General features: G+C 36.0%; 1 protein-coding gene across 9 annotated transcripts in view; it reads left to right on the plus strand.

The window, feature by feature from the left end:
* CASK (calcium/calmodulin dependent serine protein kinase) overlaps positions 1-16,022 on the plus strand; it is a 234,217-nt gene that overhangs the window by 52,431 nt on the left and 165,764 nt on the right. For 8 of the 9 annotated variants that reach the window (XM_087756254.1, XM_087756258.1, XM_087756261.1 and 5 more), the window contains exon 2: positions 10,084-10,196. In XM_087756254.1, the coding sequence (XP_087612380.1) occupies positions 10,084-10,196 (113 nt within the window). Of the gene's footprint in view, positions 1-10,083; positions 10,197-12,693; positions 12,713-16,022 lie in introns of those variants that run through there. The other variant, XM_087756262.1, reaches the window with a different exon arrangement.

Genomic DNA, 16,022 nt, shown 5'->3' on the forward strand with positions numbered 1-16,022 from the left:
GTGGCCATTAATAATCTTAAAGTGGAAATTTAAAATAGAACCACAATGCAGGAGGGAGAGATGGTAAGTTTCTTTCCTTTCGGTTGTAGGGAGCAGTTAATGCATGTAAGTTCACCTGAGGGTGTAATCTCATGAAGGAATTTTTGGCAACAGTGGTGGCTGACATATTCCCATTCTTCTTTCTCATCTTGCTCTGTGTGCTATGTGTTGTCGAAAGCACTTGTACTTGCAAGACAAAATATGCACGGTGGAGCCAGCTATATGTGGATTTACCTAAGACTTTCTCAGTTAGATGAGTTCTTTTGCTTCATTGCATGATTGCACGTATGCTATATTAGTGCGGGTCCTACAGGTTGCTGCAGGACCATATGAAAAATCATTGTGGTCTGAGACTAGATTCACTTTTAGCTGCTTAAGCACCTGCTGTGTCCTAGCCATGTGTTTCTGGTCTTGACTGTCTTGACACAGCTCTGTGTGTAACCATGCCTTAAGCCAAATCAAGCAATTGCTCTGGATGAAAAGTAACACAGTAAAAAAAGGGAGAAGTGGTTTGTGTGGGATATTTGGGTGGGTTTTGTTTCTTCTTTGATTTGGTTCAGTGTAACCATGCCAACGCTGTTTCAGGACAACAACATAGCTAGAAGCGTTGCTGGTTTGGCCAGTACTGCTGCGGAAGAAATGCTGGTGAAGCCACAGCCTGAGAGGGAACAAGGCTGTGTTAATACAAGAATGGGATAAAAAGGTTCTCCGAATGGGAAAAGAGAAAAGTAATGATCATTGTCTCTAGCTGATGAGGCTGAAGATACTCCAGAATCTTTCTTTATTCTTTTGGAGGCAAAGCTATTATTTTTAATATACTCCCTTTTATTCCTGTGATTGAAGTGTTCTTTTTAACACATTCATTCATTCATTCTTGCTGCTTTTCTTCTCACTGTTGAATGATTTCTTACCTACTGTAGTTTTATAAATTTTTTTCCAGATTTCCTTCACTGCCTCCTGATCTTGTGCACTAGGTCTTTCTTCGCAAAGAAGAGAAAGGGGAAAAAGATTTTGTCAGATATTAAAGGAGTCTGTTAGGAGAACAGTTTTTCTGAACACTTTTGAACTGATGCTCTTGATTCAGATGCTGGTGTGTTGTATTCTTCCGTGGAGTGTTACAGAAAGAGCGTAAAAATAAAATTTTGGGGATTTTGATTCCATGCGTTTATTGCAGTATTTCCAGTGGGAATTTATCAGTGAACAAAGCTCTCCTTATTCCCCCCCCTCTCCTGTTCAAGAAGTAGGTTTTGTGCTTTGATTACCAGTCTCCACCTGCCCTAAATCACTTCTTGCATGAGATGTAGTTTCTCACGTGCCTTAAGGCGAACCAGAGAGAGAGAGGAGAGTCATATTTGTCATCAGTTTCTTGAGTTCTTCACTGATGAGGGGACAGGATGTTTCATCTCAGCTTAACAAACCAATTTTCATTCTTTTTTCTCATCAACACTTAAAAAACAGCACCATTTTCTGAGACCCTTACAATTATTTATATCTTAGTCAAGAGAATGTCTCATAATTTACCTGTGTATGCTTAGTACATACATGTCTTAGATCTAAAATGTTATGCTAGCAGCCTCAGTCTTCAAGAAAGTGACTGATTGTGTGTCCCATTTCCAAATGGATGAAAGAAGGAACAAAAAATTATTTCTCTGTACTGATTTAGGAAAGTGAAAATAATGTCCAATGTCTAATCTTGCAGCAAAAGCAAATTAGTAATGAATCATTGGAAACAGATTATCAAGGAAGAAATGAGCTAAAAATGGAATCCATAGAGCCAAGAGCCTGAACTCTTTTAAGAAGGCTATTTAGGAGTTACTTGAATTTGAGGTCTTGACCCTTCTCTTGCAAATGACCTTTAATGAGCTGAAAAATAGGACATAAAGGAAGGTCCGAGGACAGTCTCTTGAAAGAGCTATTCTATGTCAATAGCTATTGCTTCTCTTTAAAACAGTCATCATGCTTCAGTATCATCCGAACATGAACTTGACATGATGTACTGTAATCTTGCTCCAAAAACCCTTCAGTCTTCCGTATGTATCACGTGGCCCTTCATGTGGAAGCATGCCCCTCGGAACGCCGCCCAGCAGCTGATGTCTGATCTTCTTCCAAAAACCTTATAGGTCTTAACAAAGTACACTTACTATTACTATTCCTGCTATGGCTGCAGTTTTCAGACCAAGTCTTTTAAGACCATGAAACCTGTTACTACAATAATTATTGAAAGCAGAATTTGCTTGCCTGTATGCTGAGGTGAATAATTATTTGTAAATGGTTGTTTTCAGAGAGTGAGGTAGTTTCTGCTGTTTTTCTTTTTTTTTTGTTTTTTGTTTTTGTTAAAAAGTAACCAGGTAGTATAATTTTTGATGGCATCAAGTAGACATTCTGACAAAATTTATTCAGCATGTCTCTTCAGAGGTAACCTCCAGCCTAAATTCTTCTATGAGTCTATGAATAAAATGGGAGACTTTACAAAGATAAGGTCAGTGTTAATTGATAATTATGGAATTATGAAAATGAAGGGTGTTGTGGTATATGTGAACATAAAAATATTTTCTGAATAGCTTGCATGTGAAGAATGTCATTCATGACTGGTGCTGAAATTTTTATTTCATGGTAATAGCATAGAGAATCTAGTGAGCATCTTATTTCAATGTTCTTCCTTTCCCATCTCCTCAATATCCCATCTGGTCAATGTAAAATATGAGTTGTTTACAAACTACAGATATATTAAAGATATTTTTACATACCAGCATCTGTTCATAGCATATGTTTGCCTAAGAGATTTGGTAGATAGATACCTAATATATTAAAATGTAGAACGACTGATAAATTCACTCTTGCATTTTTGCTTGATAAGAAGAAAAATCAGGCCACAAACTTACCGTTTCTGTTGACAGAGGTTACAGATCAGTTAAGGATAGCCTATCCCCCTTGCAGGTTGGAGGCAGGAAAGACAGGATAGCAGAAGAGATCTCTTTCTGCCAGTGTTTTGCTTTTATGGTGAGAAAAACATGTAAACAAGCTTCTGAATTATACAAGAAAAACTTAAAATTGAAAGTAAATATTTTCTTCAGGATGTTGCATAAATTCTAAGCATACCCTAAGGTTTTCTTGGGGAGTGTTTCACTTTCACAAGCACTGGAGTGGCTACTTTTGTATCTTCCCATGGAAGGAAAGAAATTTTTAAGAAAAACAACAAAAAAAACCCAAAAAAACCAAAAAACAACCAGGGAAAAAAGGCTGGAAGCTCCTCCTGTCTGCTCTCTCTTTTTTGCTGGGGTAGCTCTGCCAACATTTTGGCACTGAACGTAGTTGAGTGGTGGTCTTTTCAATTTTAGTTTTCATTTCTTCCCTTTCTGTGTCAGGTAAGACTTTGAGGAGGGCTGAAAAAGCAGGTTCTAATAACACTGCAATGAGGGGAATGGTGCCTGAAGGGCAGTAGGTTGGAAGGAGCACCATGACTGGGTTTCTGGTCCACACTAGCAGCCTCTGCTTCTGACTGGAGTTGCTTCTGACAGTAGAAAGACTGAGTGATAAGGTCATTCTGGTTGTCTGATTAGCTCTTACAACGCACTGCATTGATATGACTATGCTTTTTTTTTGCACATTCCCCCACCCTCGCCACCCACCAGGTATTTCTGTGTCGAATAACCAAAGTATAAGTTACGCCGGGTTTTTTGTTTTGGTTTTTTTTTTGACAAGTGTTTTCCCTGAAGTTTTTGTTCCTATGTATAGAAGCTTGCTTAAGCCTTTAAAATAGATAGTAGTTGAATATTTTTAAGGTGTAACAATAATTTCTTATAAATCATGTTTTATCACTTAGGTACTATATTTTAAATTCCTTAAATGCTATTATTTAAAAAATGCCTGCCATTTCCAAATCTTTTCTTGACTTAGGTTTCACTGTTTTTAAATGACCTGTTTCAAACCCTACCACTTTACTCAGTGGCCTTCCTCCAGTTATTTCATTATTTACAAAATCATTAGAAAAGAAAAGCTACATTGTACTCAAATACTGTGTAAGCACTATGAGTACTTTCAAAGGTGTTTAAGTGACCGTGTCTCACAAAAATGATCATGAATCTGAAGGAAGACTTGTGAGTTGGTTTAATTTTTTTCCTACCTTAGAACCACAGCTTCGGTACTCTGTATATTCTTTTTTCTGTTGGAATAGTATTAGAAAGTATGTATTCATATTGGGCTGAGATCCAGTGAACTGCTGTCTTGTGCTTTGTTCTCTGTATGCTTTATCCTAAAGCTGAGTTAAAACACAGACTTGGTTTTGAAGATGTGAACTGTTGAAGCAATCTTGTGATAGAAACGTTGCTGCTTGGGAACTCAGTTTTGTGATTTGTACTGGGATATCTAATTTTCTAAAGAAGTATCAGATCTTCAACCCAAATGCCACAGTCATAATAATGCAGCATTTTAAATTTTCCTTTGAGAATAAAACAACAAATGTCTACCCAACATTGCCAGTGACGGTTTTTTGAATGTGGATACCCTCTAATCCAATGTGCTAGTTCACAAAGAGGTTCAATCACTGTTTTAAGCTGCAGTTCCAGGTGCAAATGAGCTGATATAGTGACTAACTGCAGGTTTAATTAATGTTGAAAATACTTAATTTTCAAAAGAGGTTCACTTCAATCAAATGGAAAATTAAAGAACAAGTATATATTATAAATGGAATGGATGAGTGAAGAGGGAAAGAGTTCTGTCTCTCTAAAATGTGGTTGCAATTTGCGTTCTTTCCAACAATTTTCATCAATTTGGATACAGTTGTTTTGGAAGTATTAACTACATTAGTACAAAGCAATGTTACCTGCTGCTTAGGTAAGCAAATGCATAGCCTTTAAATGGGGGGAAAAAAATATATATAAAGTATACTTTTATAGTACCTTAATGCAACAAACTAACATAATCCCTTTTAGGAAACATTGATCTTCCATTTAAAATGTTGAATAAAGGTAACTTTAAGACCTGTATTGTATGTTTCAAGTTCTTAATAGTTAACCCCTGTTAAATAAGGAAAAGGAATCTGAGGCCTTTTATGTCTAAATGGAAGCTCATTTTTAAAGGAGCACGCTGTTCATCTCAAGAGATGTTTGTTCACTATTGTTGGTTTTACTGACAAAATGTTCAGCTTGTGTTTCTTACTTTTCTTAAAATTAAATTAATGAAACTGAATTTGAGAGCCAAAATGCATTGGTTTATATTAAATTCCTCAAAAAATTGTGACTCACTTGGGAGAGATGTTGAGCAAATTCTTGGTGATCTGATATGTAAATGACTTAAAAATCTCAAGTTTTGGGGTTCTGAAGCATAGGGGTTCAGAAAGTCTTTACAGCATCCGTCAGTAGGAACTCCATTCCCACAGGTCAGCTTAGTTCATTCAGGACATGGGAAGAGAACAGGCAGTAGTTACTGGTTGCAAGTATTTGTGCTTGTTAGGAATCAATAAGGTATATTTTAATCACAACCAGTTCTCATTCTTGCATACCAACACGGATTGGAGGAAAGGGGAAAGGAAACAGAACAGACAGATAAACCAACATTAGTATAAAAAAATAAAGTTTGTGGAATACCGGCTTATGATTTTTATACTTGAAGTCCTAGAAGTCCTAATGACATACACTAAGTAAAATAATTTAAAGTGAAGGAGATGGTAAAAAAGGCTTTGATGTTCTCAAATTTTTAGGATTTTATTCTAATTCAGGTGTTGTACTTCTGAAGGAGAGAGTAATTAATAATTGATTTTCTTCAAGTTTGTGTCTAGCTGATATAAAATTAACTGTTCTGTGCTAGACAGTAAAGCTGATCACCAGAAAATATTTTCACTAGGGTTAAGGCTACATCAGGACCTGCCCTGCTTACTCAAAATTTTGGAAGCATGAAAAGAACTGGTTATGAGGCACCTCTTCAGCATTCCTATCCACTTTTTTATGGCCTACATGTAGTCAATAACCTCCTTAATAATGTATTGTAATACTTTGATTTCAGTCTGCCATAGACAGCAAAAATCAGCATGCATCCCAGCTTCAGTTTAAGAAAATACATTTTGCTTTTTGGTTTACATTGCAGGTGGGACTCAAAGTATTGCAGGTGGTGGAATGTGCTGTTGCCAATGTTGACAAAATATCAGTGAAAAAATAATCTACCTTTACTACTTGTGTATTTTAATGATTCTCATACTTTGAGCTAGTGTAGTCTGTTGTGTGCATGCTAACTGCAGTGAAAGATTTTGAAAGCTTGGAGGGAGGTGGGATGATGGGTCTGAAACCAAAGATTTGCATATCTCAGCAGGTATGTCTCTTAAGGGTAGCAGAGAGAGAAATGAATTATAAAGCACATTACATTATAATTTTAGTTTGTATGGCCGTTACAAGGTCTTATTATGCAACTTAACTCAGTTCCTCTATTTTAATAGATAAGCAAGCAAGTAGTCTGATCTATCTATAACAGTTTTGATGATCTGTATCTAGAGTTACAGTTTTTCCTTCCTTTGTCTGCATCACCTCTGTATTTTATATCTGTATAGTTTGAGCTGCAGGGTTAGTAAAATGAGCTATAGAAATTGTCATTTAGTGGGGATGTGATATATGTTTCCCCAGTGGCAGACACAACTGTTGAATGGCTCCTTGTCTCATTTGAGAGATGAAATATTGTAGTCCTTCTTCTGGCTGAGAAGAGTGTGATTTTAGTGCTGAGACTGAGGGTGGCCTGAAAGACTTTTATTACTTAACTTCCAAATAAGGTTTGAAACTACTGTGTTAGGAAGCACGTATTTTTGTTTTCTGGCTCAGATTAATCAGTATCGCCATGGGCTATTATAACTTTGTAAAATTGCTGTGTTTCATTGCAGCTGTGAGGAAAAAGTCAAAAAGCTAACAGCAACCATAATTTATTTAAAAGTTCCTTTCTGTTACTTGGCACATGGAATTGATGATGTCTGCTTAATTGATGAGGGCACCTCTCATGACTGTTTTAAAATTGCCTAAAATTGGAAAATTTAAGCCTTTATTGTGCTGCTATTGTCATGGAATGTATCCACCTAATGTATTGTCATAACATATAGTATTTTGAGACTGTCTGTGGCTTGAATATGAGAGAGCTAGTTTTGAAAAAGTTGAAAATCTGAGGCTTGTAAATAGCTGAATTTTTAGGCTATGTTTAAAAATATTCTGATTTCTATATGAAACTCTAAATTGATGTATTTTTTTAATAGAATGAGTTCATTGTGGGCATCACTGAATTCTTGTCTTCTGTGCTTTACAGCACCTTTTATTTACTTAAGAGTCTTTGGTATTCCTCATTCTAAGTAGAGAAGGCTCTGTTAAAACCATAGCTAAGTTTCAATATGGCCATAAAGGTTGAGACTGTACGGATGTCTCTTGTGCCCTCGCTGTTACAGAACTGAATAAAATGCTTAATTTTTTTGTGCTAGACTTAATATGCAGGAAGCAAATCACTCAGGTCAGGGTTCTAAAATGTTAATACATAATGGAAAGAAAAAATAAGTCATGGTTATGGGAGAGAAAGGTAGGGATAACCATAAGTCTGATCCCCCTTGAGCTGCAGTGTGTATGCTCCTTTTTAATTTATGATTCCTCTAACTATCTCCCCTTGTCTGCTGGAAGTGTGTGCACATATTCAGCTGGCTGGGCAGACTCTCCAGCCCAGACTTGAGGAAACCAGGAAACCTAGAAGTAGCTTGGTCAACAGCAAGAAATATTTATATTGATAGAGTTTATGTGGATGAACAGAAGTTAGGGGTCTACCTAGAAGTAAGGATATGGTCTTGTCAGGTGTCTCTGCACTCTAGTGATCTGCCATTCTATATCAGATTATGTTAAAAGCATTATTTAATGTCTTCAGAAAGGCTTTGTGTGAGGAAAAAACAATGAGAATGAAAAGCAAAAGGGTCATTTTAATGAAATGCATTTAGTTTCTAGTAATTTATGGCAATTGTGAATGAAAACGAGTATTGCCAATGTTGTTCCAAAGCTGAGGTTTAGGTTTTAAAATGTTTTTAAATTACCATAATTTAAATGTGTTTATACTATTTTAAAGCAATTTTACTTTAACAGATGCTAAAAGAGTAAGCAGAGACTTGGGATAAGAAGGTGACACTGATCTATATAAAATTGGACTTTTTAATAAAAGATTACTTTTTGAGATGTGGGGGAGACAATAGCTGTAGTCCTTCCAATGCCAAATGAAGTCAGCTGAGGCTTTTCTATTTACAGCTGTAAGTGGATTTCTATGTATTAGAGTCTTAACTGAACATCTTTTTAAAAACATCCCTGGTAACTGTTGGTAAAAGACCAGATACTGAATAATAGTGGGCTGTGGATTCAGAGGAGAAACATAGCCATCAGTATGGGGGATTTCACTGTATGTTAGGAGCGAGGAAAGAGGAAAAAACCCATGTGTTTTCTTGTATAGTTAGTTCTGTTTGAGCACGTCAGCATAATTCACATATATATAGTTGTGCTAAAAAATATTTTTCTTGTTTGTGAATATTTAGGTTGTGATTCATAGACTGTTTTTGGTATTCGTGTTCTGTGTCAGAAATGATCTTATTTCAAGAAACCTTTGCAAGTATGTTGTTTAAAAAGTACAAAAATTGGATTTTAGCTATGGGAGTACAGGTTTGGTAGTGTGATGAATTACATACTTTGAATCATCTGGTATGTAATGGAATACCAAAAGCCAGTTATAAAGGTTTGTAAGTGCCCTCAGAGGGACTTTTCTCCCTTTTCAGGGAACGTTTTATTTTGAGAATTGTGTTGCTTTTCAATCGCATTGCTCAGAAACCTGTAAACTAACTTCCAGTTCACTGCTTGAATGGAAGAATTTGTCTTTTAAGCTATATTTAAGCATTTATTTCACTCAGCAGGTGAATGTTCACTCAATAGATGAACTTCTGGACAGAGGCCCTTTCCATCCTCAAATTTTCCCTTACGTCTTTTTGAGAAGACTTTAGAATGGATTTCTTTAGAACTGTCATGTCAGTCATTAAATAAGAGGCAGTAAAAAAGGATTGATTTGCTGCAACTATTGCAGTCTTGAAACAATCCTACTGTTTTAATAACCTATTAATTTTTCATGTTTGAAAGCCTGAAATACCGTAATTATCTGATTGTACTGTTTGTTGTTAACATTGGATGGAAGATTTCATATTTTAAGTCAAGGTACCAAGAACTTAAATCATCTACTAAAAGAAGCTTCCAAAAATGCATATTGGTGGTGATGGTTTTTAAAAGGTTGCCATTGTTTTAACTTGTGTTTTGGCAAATGTAATTTCAATTTTGAAAAATAACTAGCTTTTTATTAGTTGAGTGCAATACTAACATCTGTTTCAACTAATTTTAATAAATCTTTTTATCTGTAACTTTTGTAGGAGTTCTTTAAGTGCCATAGATGAGTGAAAATTATAAGCTTTTGTGGACTTTCAAAGTATTGTAATGAAGGTTGTTTTTATCTAGTGATGTCAAATAAACTCAAAATTAACCTAGTTTGTGTAAAACAAACAAACAAAACCAAACAGCATGACTTAACAATACTGTTACTCTTATCATTGTTTTAAAGGAATATCCTTTCAGTTGTTCCAAATAGTGTTTGCTAAACTCTAGCTTAGGACTGAAAGCAAGAATGTGTTTCTTGCTTCTGGTTTGGTTTTTTTTTTTTTTTTTTCCCTATTTGGATTATGCATCAAAATAAAGTATACTTAAAATTTAATAATAACGTCAGTATATTACACAAGGTTTCTAGGAGTATAGCCTTTCTAACATGGCAGGGTAAGAGAAAATGTCTTTAATACAGGAAAATACAAAACTCATTTGGTGTTCTTTACACTAGTCTGGAGTTAAAATTATTAATTTTATATTTAATGGGCAGCAAGGATGAGAGGCATAAGCTTCTGTGTAAATACTACACTTGAATGTTGGAATCTAAACTTTGTTTAGAAATAATGGAACTGTAGCTCAGCGCATAAAAGAGAATGGGTTATTTATTGCTGTTTTCTCTGTGTGTGTGTTTCAGGGGTCCATTCAGCGTTGTGCGGCGATGTATCAACAGGGAAACAGGGCAACAGTTTGCTGTAAAGATTGTCGATGTAGCAAAATTCACTTCAAGTCCTGGATTAAGCACAGAAGGTATGTACGAACAATTAACCAAATTCTAAGCAGACAGGTTTTTTGATTTGTCAACCTTTTCTGTGTTTGCTTGCTTTGTAAGATTCTTTCTGGTTTATATTTTGTAGAAGTTTTAGAGCAAGGTCTTTTATCTCACCTTTAACTTGATTTAACTTAGTGCATACATTCCTAATCTTTAGTAGTTCCTACAGCTATTTAGTTGTGATAATAAATATTAGAAAGAATAGTAGGTCTATACTAACCCTAAGCCATTGCTATTTCTGTTTGAATTTTTTTTTAAACTGAATTTCTTAAAGAAAAAAATTAATTCAGAAGCAAAAAAAGCATACAAAGGAATTAAAGTAAGAACACATCAGTTTTGTTTTTACTAGTCTAGATTTAGCAAGTAATTTGCTATAAAATGGGTGAAAACTTCAGATTAAACTGTGCAAAATTATGTAAAGAACTGTATACGTTTTTCATATACTCAGGATTTTAAAACAATGCTGCAGAACTGCTACAGTGTAAATAAAAGGCTGTAACTCTTAACATTTCCTATTTTAGGGTAAAGCAATATGTCTTTTATAAGTTGATGAATATGCAACTTGTGTGTGCATAAAGTGCTTCTTTTATACTATATGAAAATGAGCATGGCAACTGAATGACAATCACTGTGTATTCCATGTCCAGTATATTTTTGCTGGAGATCATAATCTTTTGTATGGTAATGTTTGTTGGGGATTCCACTTGTGCTGTGTAAGTCCTTATGAACCCAAGCTCAGCAGCAAAAAAGGGTCAATGGCTTTTTTGGGTAATTATAACAGACAGCGTTAAGGCTTAATGGGTAGTTTGATTGACAAGGTAAATCTCAGATCTTGCTTCAGACTTTACCAAAGATTTTCATTTAAATCTGATAGTTTCTTTGCTAGTTTCTTTTTCCTAGTCCTCCAACAAAACATAAACCCCACTTTCCATAATACTTAGGTTGTATATAGCTGCATTGTGGTTTTTAGCAGGTTATACCTAAAGCATCGCATTTTGAGGTATTGTATTTTTACTAAAATGATTTGGTATCTTCTTTTAGAAATTCTGTCTGTATTCTAGCCTTTTTCTGAGCCTCATCTTAAGTACTGATGCTAGGACACATTTCCACCTTTAGTGGAGTACTGCTTTTCTCACTCCATGACAGTAAAATTCAGCCTTTTGGGGCCATGAAGGAATAATTGCTGAAAGGGAGAAATAGTAGACAAAGGAGTAGGGACTCATCAGGAGGAAAAGAGAAGCCACCAGGAATTATAGGTTCACTTAAAAATGAAGGATAGCCGTTGACCGTTTGCATTTGCTACCTGGGTCTAAAGAAAACACTTGGGACTATACTAAGAAATTATGGTTTTTTTCATTCTACTTGTGTTATATTGATATACTTAGAATTGAAGCTGATAGGTCACCGAGTTAACGAATCATAAACACTTTCTGGGTTTAGTGGGTTTTTTTGTTTTGTGGTTTTGGGGCGGGGGGGGGAGTTGTTCTTTGTAGGTATTGGTTTGGGGGCTTTTTAAAGTTTTTAATTCCTATGCATTAGATTTGTAATATTAAGACACATAAGTTGTATAAGTGACTGTGGAGCAAGTCCTTAATTGTACAGAAGAATCTGAGCCTGTTTTTCACAAACTCTTTCCAACTTGTGCACTCTTTATTTTGTTTTTTTCTCTGCAGATGGTTTTTTTTGGTTGTGGGTTGTTGTTGGTTTTTTTTTTTTTTTTTTGTGGACATCTCCTCTATCGAGGTTTTAGGTTTATTTTTTCAAAGATTTTATTTTTCTTATTTTTTTTGTTCAATTTGTTTGGCTTATTTCTGATACAGCATTCCTTAAACACATTGGTGGGGAGCCATGATGGTGGTACTTGGATAAAATAAATATTAGATAACTTTCCTGGGAGGAAGCTGTATTTGTAAATTGTGTTTAAGTGTAAGCTGGAATGGAATGGTAAAAATAATCCTTAGGAACATTCTTTACCTCAAAGTTTGCCCTCTGCAAGACCATTTTCGTCTTGAAGGTTATCTTTGTACAGCTTTCCACCTCCAGTCTTTCTGTGAGGCACAGGAGTGGGAGAACAGGACATTCTGCACATGAGAGATCTGATGGCAATTCCTTCCATTAATTTCATATACATGTAGAGTGCTGAGAGGTAGAGGGCCCAATATGCCTGCACATTTATGATTATGTTCTTGAGTGCTTTCGTGTAAGTACCCATGTGGGGTGAAATGTGTTTATTGGTAAGAACTTCATCTTTACATTTGTCAGCAGTGTACTCTTGTGGCAAAGGCAGCCAACTGCGTAGTAGACTGTTGCAAAAGTGTAGCCAGCAAGTCAAAGGAAGTGATTATTCTCTCTGTTCAACCCTTGTGAGACCACATCTGGAGCGCTGTGTGCAGTCTTGGTTTCTCCAGTACAAGAAGAACAATGATGTACTGCCATGAGTCCAACAGAGGTGGACTGAGAGAACTGGGGTTGTCTAGCCTGAAGAGATGCTAAGGTGAGATTTTAGTGCTGTCTTCAACTACTTAATAGAAGGGTGGGCGGAATAGGACAGATGGAGCCAAACTCTTCATATAGGCACACAGTGAAAAGACAAGAGGCCATGCGGACAAGTTGCAACAGGGACAATTCTACTTAGAGACAAGAAAAAAAAAAAAACCACCCTGTGAGTGGTAAAACTCTGCTACAGGTTGCACAGAGAGATTGTGGAGAACATCCTCAGAGATGCTCGGAACTGGGCTACGCAAGGCCCAGTTGCCTAATCTACTTTGACCTACTTTGATTCTGTGATTCTGTGGTGTTAGTATCAACAGTCTGCATGTAATCTGTGGGGCAATTTAGCTTTAATACTATTTAGGGAGAAAATTCAAACTTGACAGTACTGTGCTTTAAAAAGAGTTCATTTAAACCTGGTTTTGATACAATGTTTCAATGTGTTTCTTTCGAGGAGGTTGAACATGGATACCTTTTAAAAGAAAGACTATTTGCTAGTCTAAACAATTAATTAAACAAAAGTTATACTGATGTCTTAAGTTAATGGTATCTGCCTTACCACAGTAACAAAAGCAATGAAGTGTTGAAAAATTGATGCTTCTCTAGGCTAGTCTGTGTTTATCAGTCAGTACTATCATGAGCATTTCTGATATATGATAGAGAAGCCACTAGCTTGCAAGGCATACTTTTATCTAGGGTAGAATTCTTTCCATAAGGCTGCTCAATACACGTAGTGTTTATAGACACAGACATCTCAAGTGATTTTTGTCTGTGTGCATCTCTGCAGTGGTTTGGTAACACGAAAAAAAAATTAATGCTATGTAACGATGCCTGACAGCTAACAAATCTAATTTAGGCTAAATTCTATTGGATTTAAGTATTAGTATTCATGGTCTTGCATACAGTGTGTCATCAATCTCTGTAGTGTTGTAATTCTACCATATTAATGAAGTATATTGACACCTTGTCACTGTTCAAGTGGCTGAGTGATCTACTGGATTAATGCTGGCTATTTTACATGATGACAGATTCTACTACAGTTCACTACGCTTTCATATTCCAGATATCAAAAAAAAATTCAAAATATACATAAGAAAATGAAAAGCTTGACTATTTTTAGATATAAAAGAGACTATTTTGTACAGTTCAATTTAGAGGATTCATGTGGAAAAAGTACTTGATGCTCTTAGAAGCTAGTTTACTCATTAAGATCTAATAAAAAAATCAGTATAAATAAACTTATTTTCAAATACAGCTCTTGGTTACTATACTCAGAACTTTTGGTATAGGAAAGTATAAAAAGCATTTTGAATTTCTGAATTTGTTACAGCTCACACCATAGTTCCCTTTTACTCCATTTCTTCTGCTGCTCTCTTCACATCCCATGCATTTTCTTTTCTTTTATTTTTCTCTGCATGGCTTGCATATCTTGCTTTTAGTTAGCTGTTCTAACACCAAATATCTATAAGTACAAACAGTATTTCTCAGGAAGAGAATGGTGATTGGTTCCTTACTACTTAGTAAAAACAATAGACATTATTTGTCTGCCTTTTCTTAATGTCACATTGCTCTCTTGTAGCATGCTGAGTGTTTTTTAAAGCAATTTAAAGGGCAGTGCCCTGAGTTTACAGGGCATGTCTTTTTGAAGTTGTTTTTCAAGATTAAATTAACCATATTTTAGATTCAGTTATCTGTAATTCATTTTGATAGAAATGTCCTCACAAAGAAAGTGATTACCATTACTTCTACAACCTTCTAGTAGTCTAGACCTTATTTATTAGGCTGATATATGCATCTGTTCAGGTTTGTATGCATGCAAGCCACTGTGAAGCTGAGTAGATGAGCTGATAAGGAAAGATTCAGGTTTCCTTTAGATCCCCAACTGGTTCTACTAGAAGCGGGCTGTGAAGACAGTCTCTGCAAAATGTTTTTGTTGTGACAAAGGGCAAAATAGTAGCCAAGAAAGAAGTGTTTCTAATATAGTTCTTGGACTACTTCCAGTGCTGAGAGGGGCAAGATAATTGAATCAAAACTGGTATTGCTATGGATCATCCATCTTAGGACAAGAATTATGAAATTATTTCATTGGGGGGAAAAAAAATATGAAAGTTGGCACCAGTTTGGTTTTTTCCATGAAGGGCCCACAGATCTTTTCCCTGACATATTTTCAGGTTGTGAGGGGTTTTCTTACAGTTGAGACCTTACTCTTGTTCTGTTTATTTCCTTAAATAGTTTACCCTTGTTGGTTCTTTTTGTTTTCTTTTGGGTTTTTTTTTTTAGACTTGCATTTTTTAAAATCACTGTATCAGTGCAGTTCATTTGAAAGGCTTTGTTTAATTCTGAGTAAAGATGCACGACAGAGCCTCTTAACCTTTTGATATTGGAAGGCTGTGGTGAATCACGAGTTATTTTTTGCAAAAGTATCTGTGTGTAAGATTCTGCACCTCCCTCCCTGTTTTTTTTCAAGGATTTAAGCAAAAATGCAGTGTCAGTGTTGAGCTCAATCTTTGAGTAAAAAATATTACAAATCTGTATGTCGTCAAACTTTATGATACTATAGCATATGTAGACTGGATTTGAAGAAAGAGCAAGTGACTCTTTGCCTTTGGTTTGGAGACACCAGCTTATCTGCAGTTTCTGGTAGTTGTCAGTTCTGTGTTGGTACCATATTTCACAGATCAAGGGAAGTTGCTTCCTTCTGTGTGGCATTATTGGGCCCACACCTGAGCTATTGTGTCAAGTTTGGGGCTTCGCAATTTGAGGGGTGATTAAGAACTGGAAAGATCCCAGCAAAGGACTATCAAGATAGTCAGGACCCTACAGCACATGATGGACAAAGAGAAGTTGAGGGAGCTGAGTTTGTTTAGTCTGGTGAAGAGGAGGCTAAGAGGGTGATATAATAGTAGTCCACAACTACTTGAAGAATTAAAAAAATGGCAGAGCCAAGCTGTTTTTAACAGTGACAGCTATTACAAGACTAATGGCCAGAAATTGTTGCTTGAAAGGTTGAGGTTGAACTTGAGGAAAAACTTGTCCACTGGGGGGGTAGTGCAGCAGGTACAGGTAGCCTAGAGAGGTTATAGGACCTCTGTCCATGGAGGTTTTCAAGACTTTGCAAGATGAAGGCACAGCTGTTCTTATCTAATGTTAGCACTAACCTCGCTTTGAGTCAGGGTTGGATCGGATGACCATCAGAGGTTATTTTTCACCAGCATTTCTGTGATTTAGTGAAAATATGAGGAAGGCACCGTTAAAGGTTTTCTTTCATTGAAGGTAGAAAATATGAGGATGTTTCAGAGAATGAAAAGCTGCAT

This window comes from Nipponia nippon, unplaced genomic scaffold, assembly GCF_047370975.1.
Source record: "Nipponia nippon isolate SJK-2023a ecotype South Korea unplaced genomic scaffold, ASM4737097v1 scaffold_2, whole genome shotgun sequence".
NCBI classification, from domain to species: domain Eukaryota; kingdom Metazoa; phylum Chordata; class Aves; order Pelecaniformes; family Threskiornithidae; genus Nipponia; species Nipponia nippon.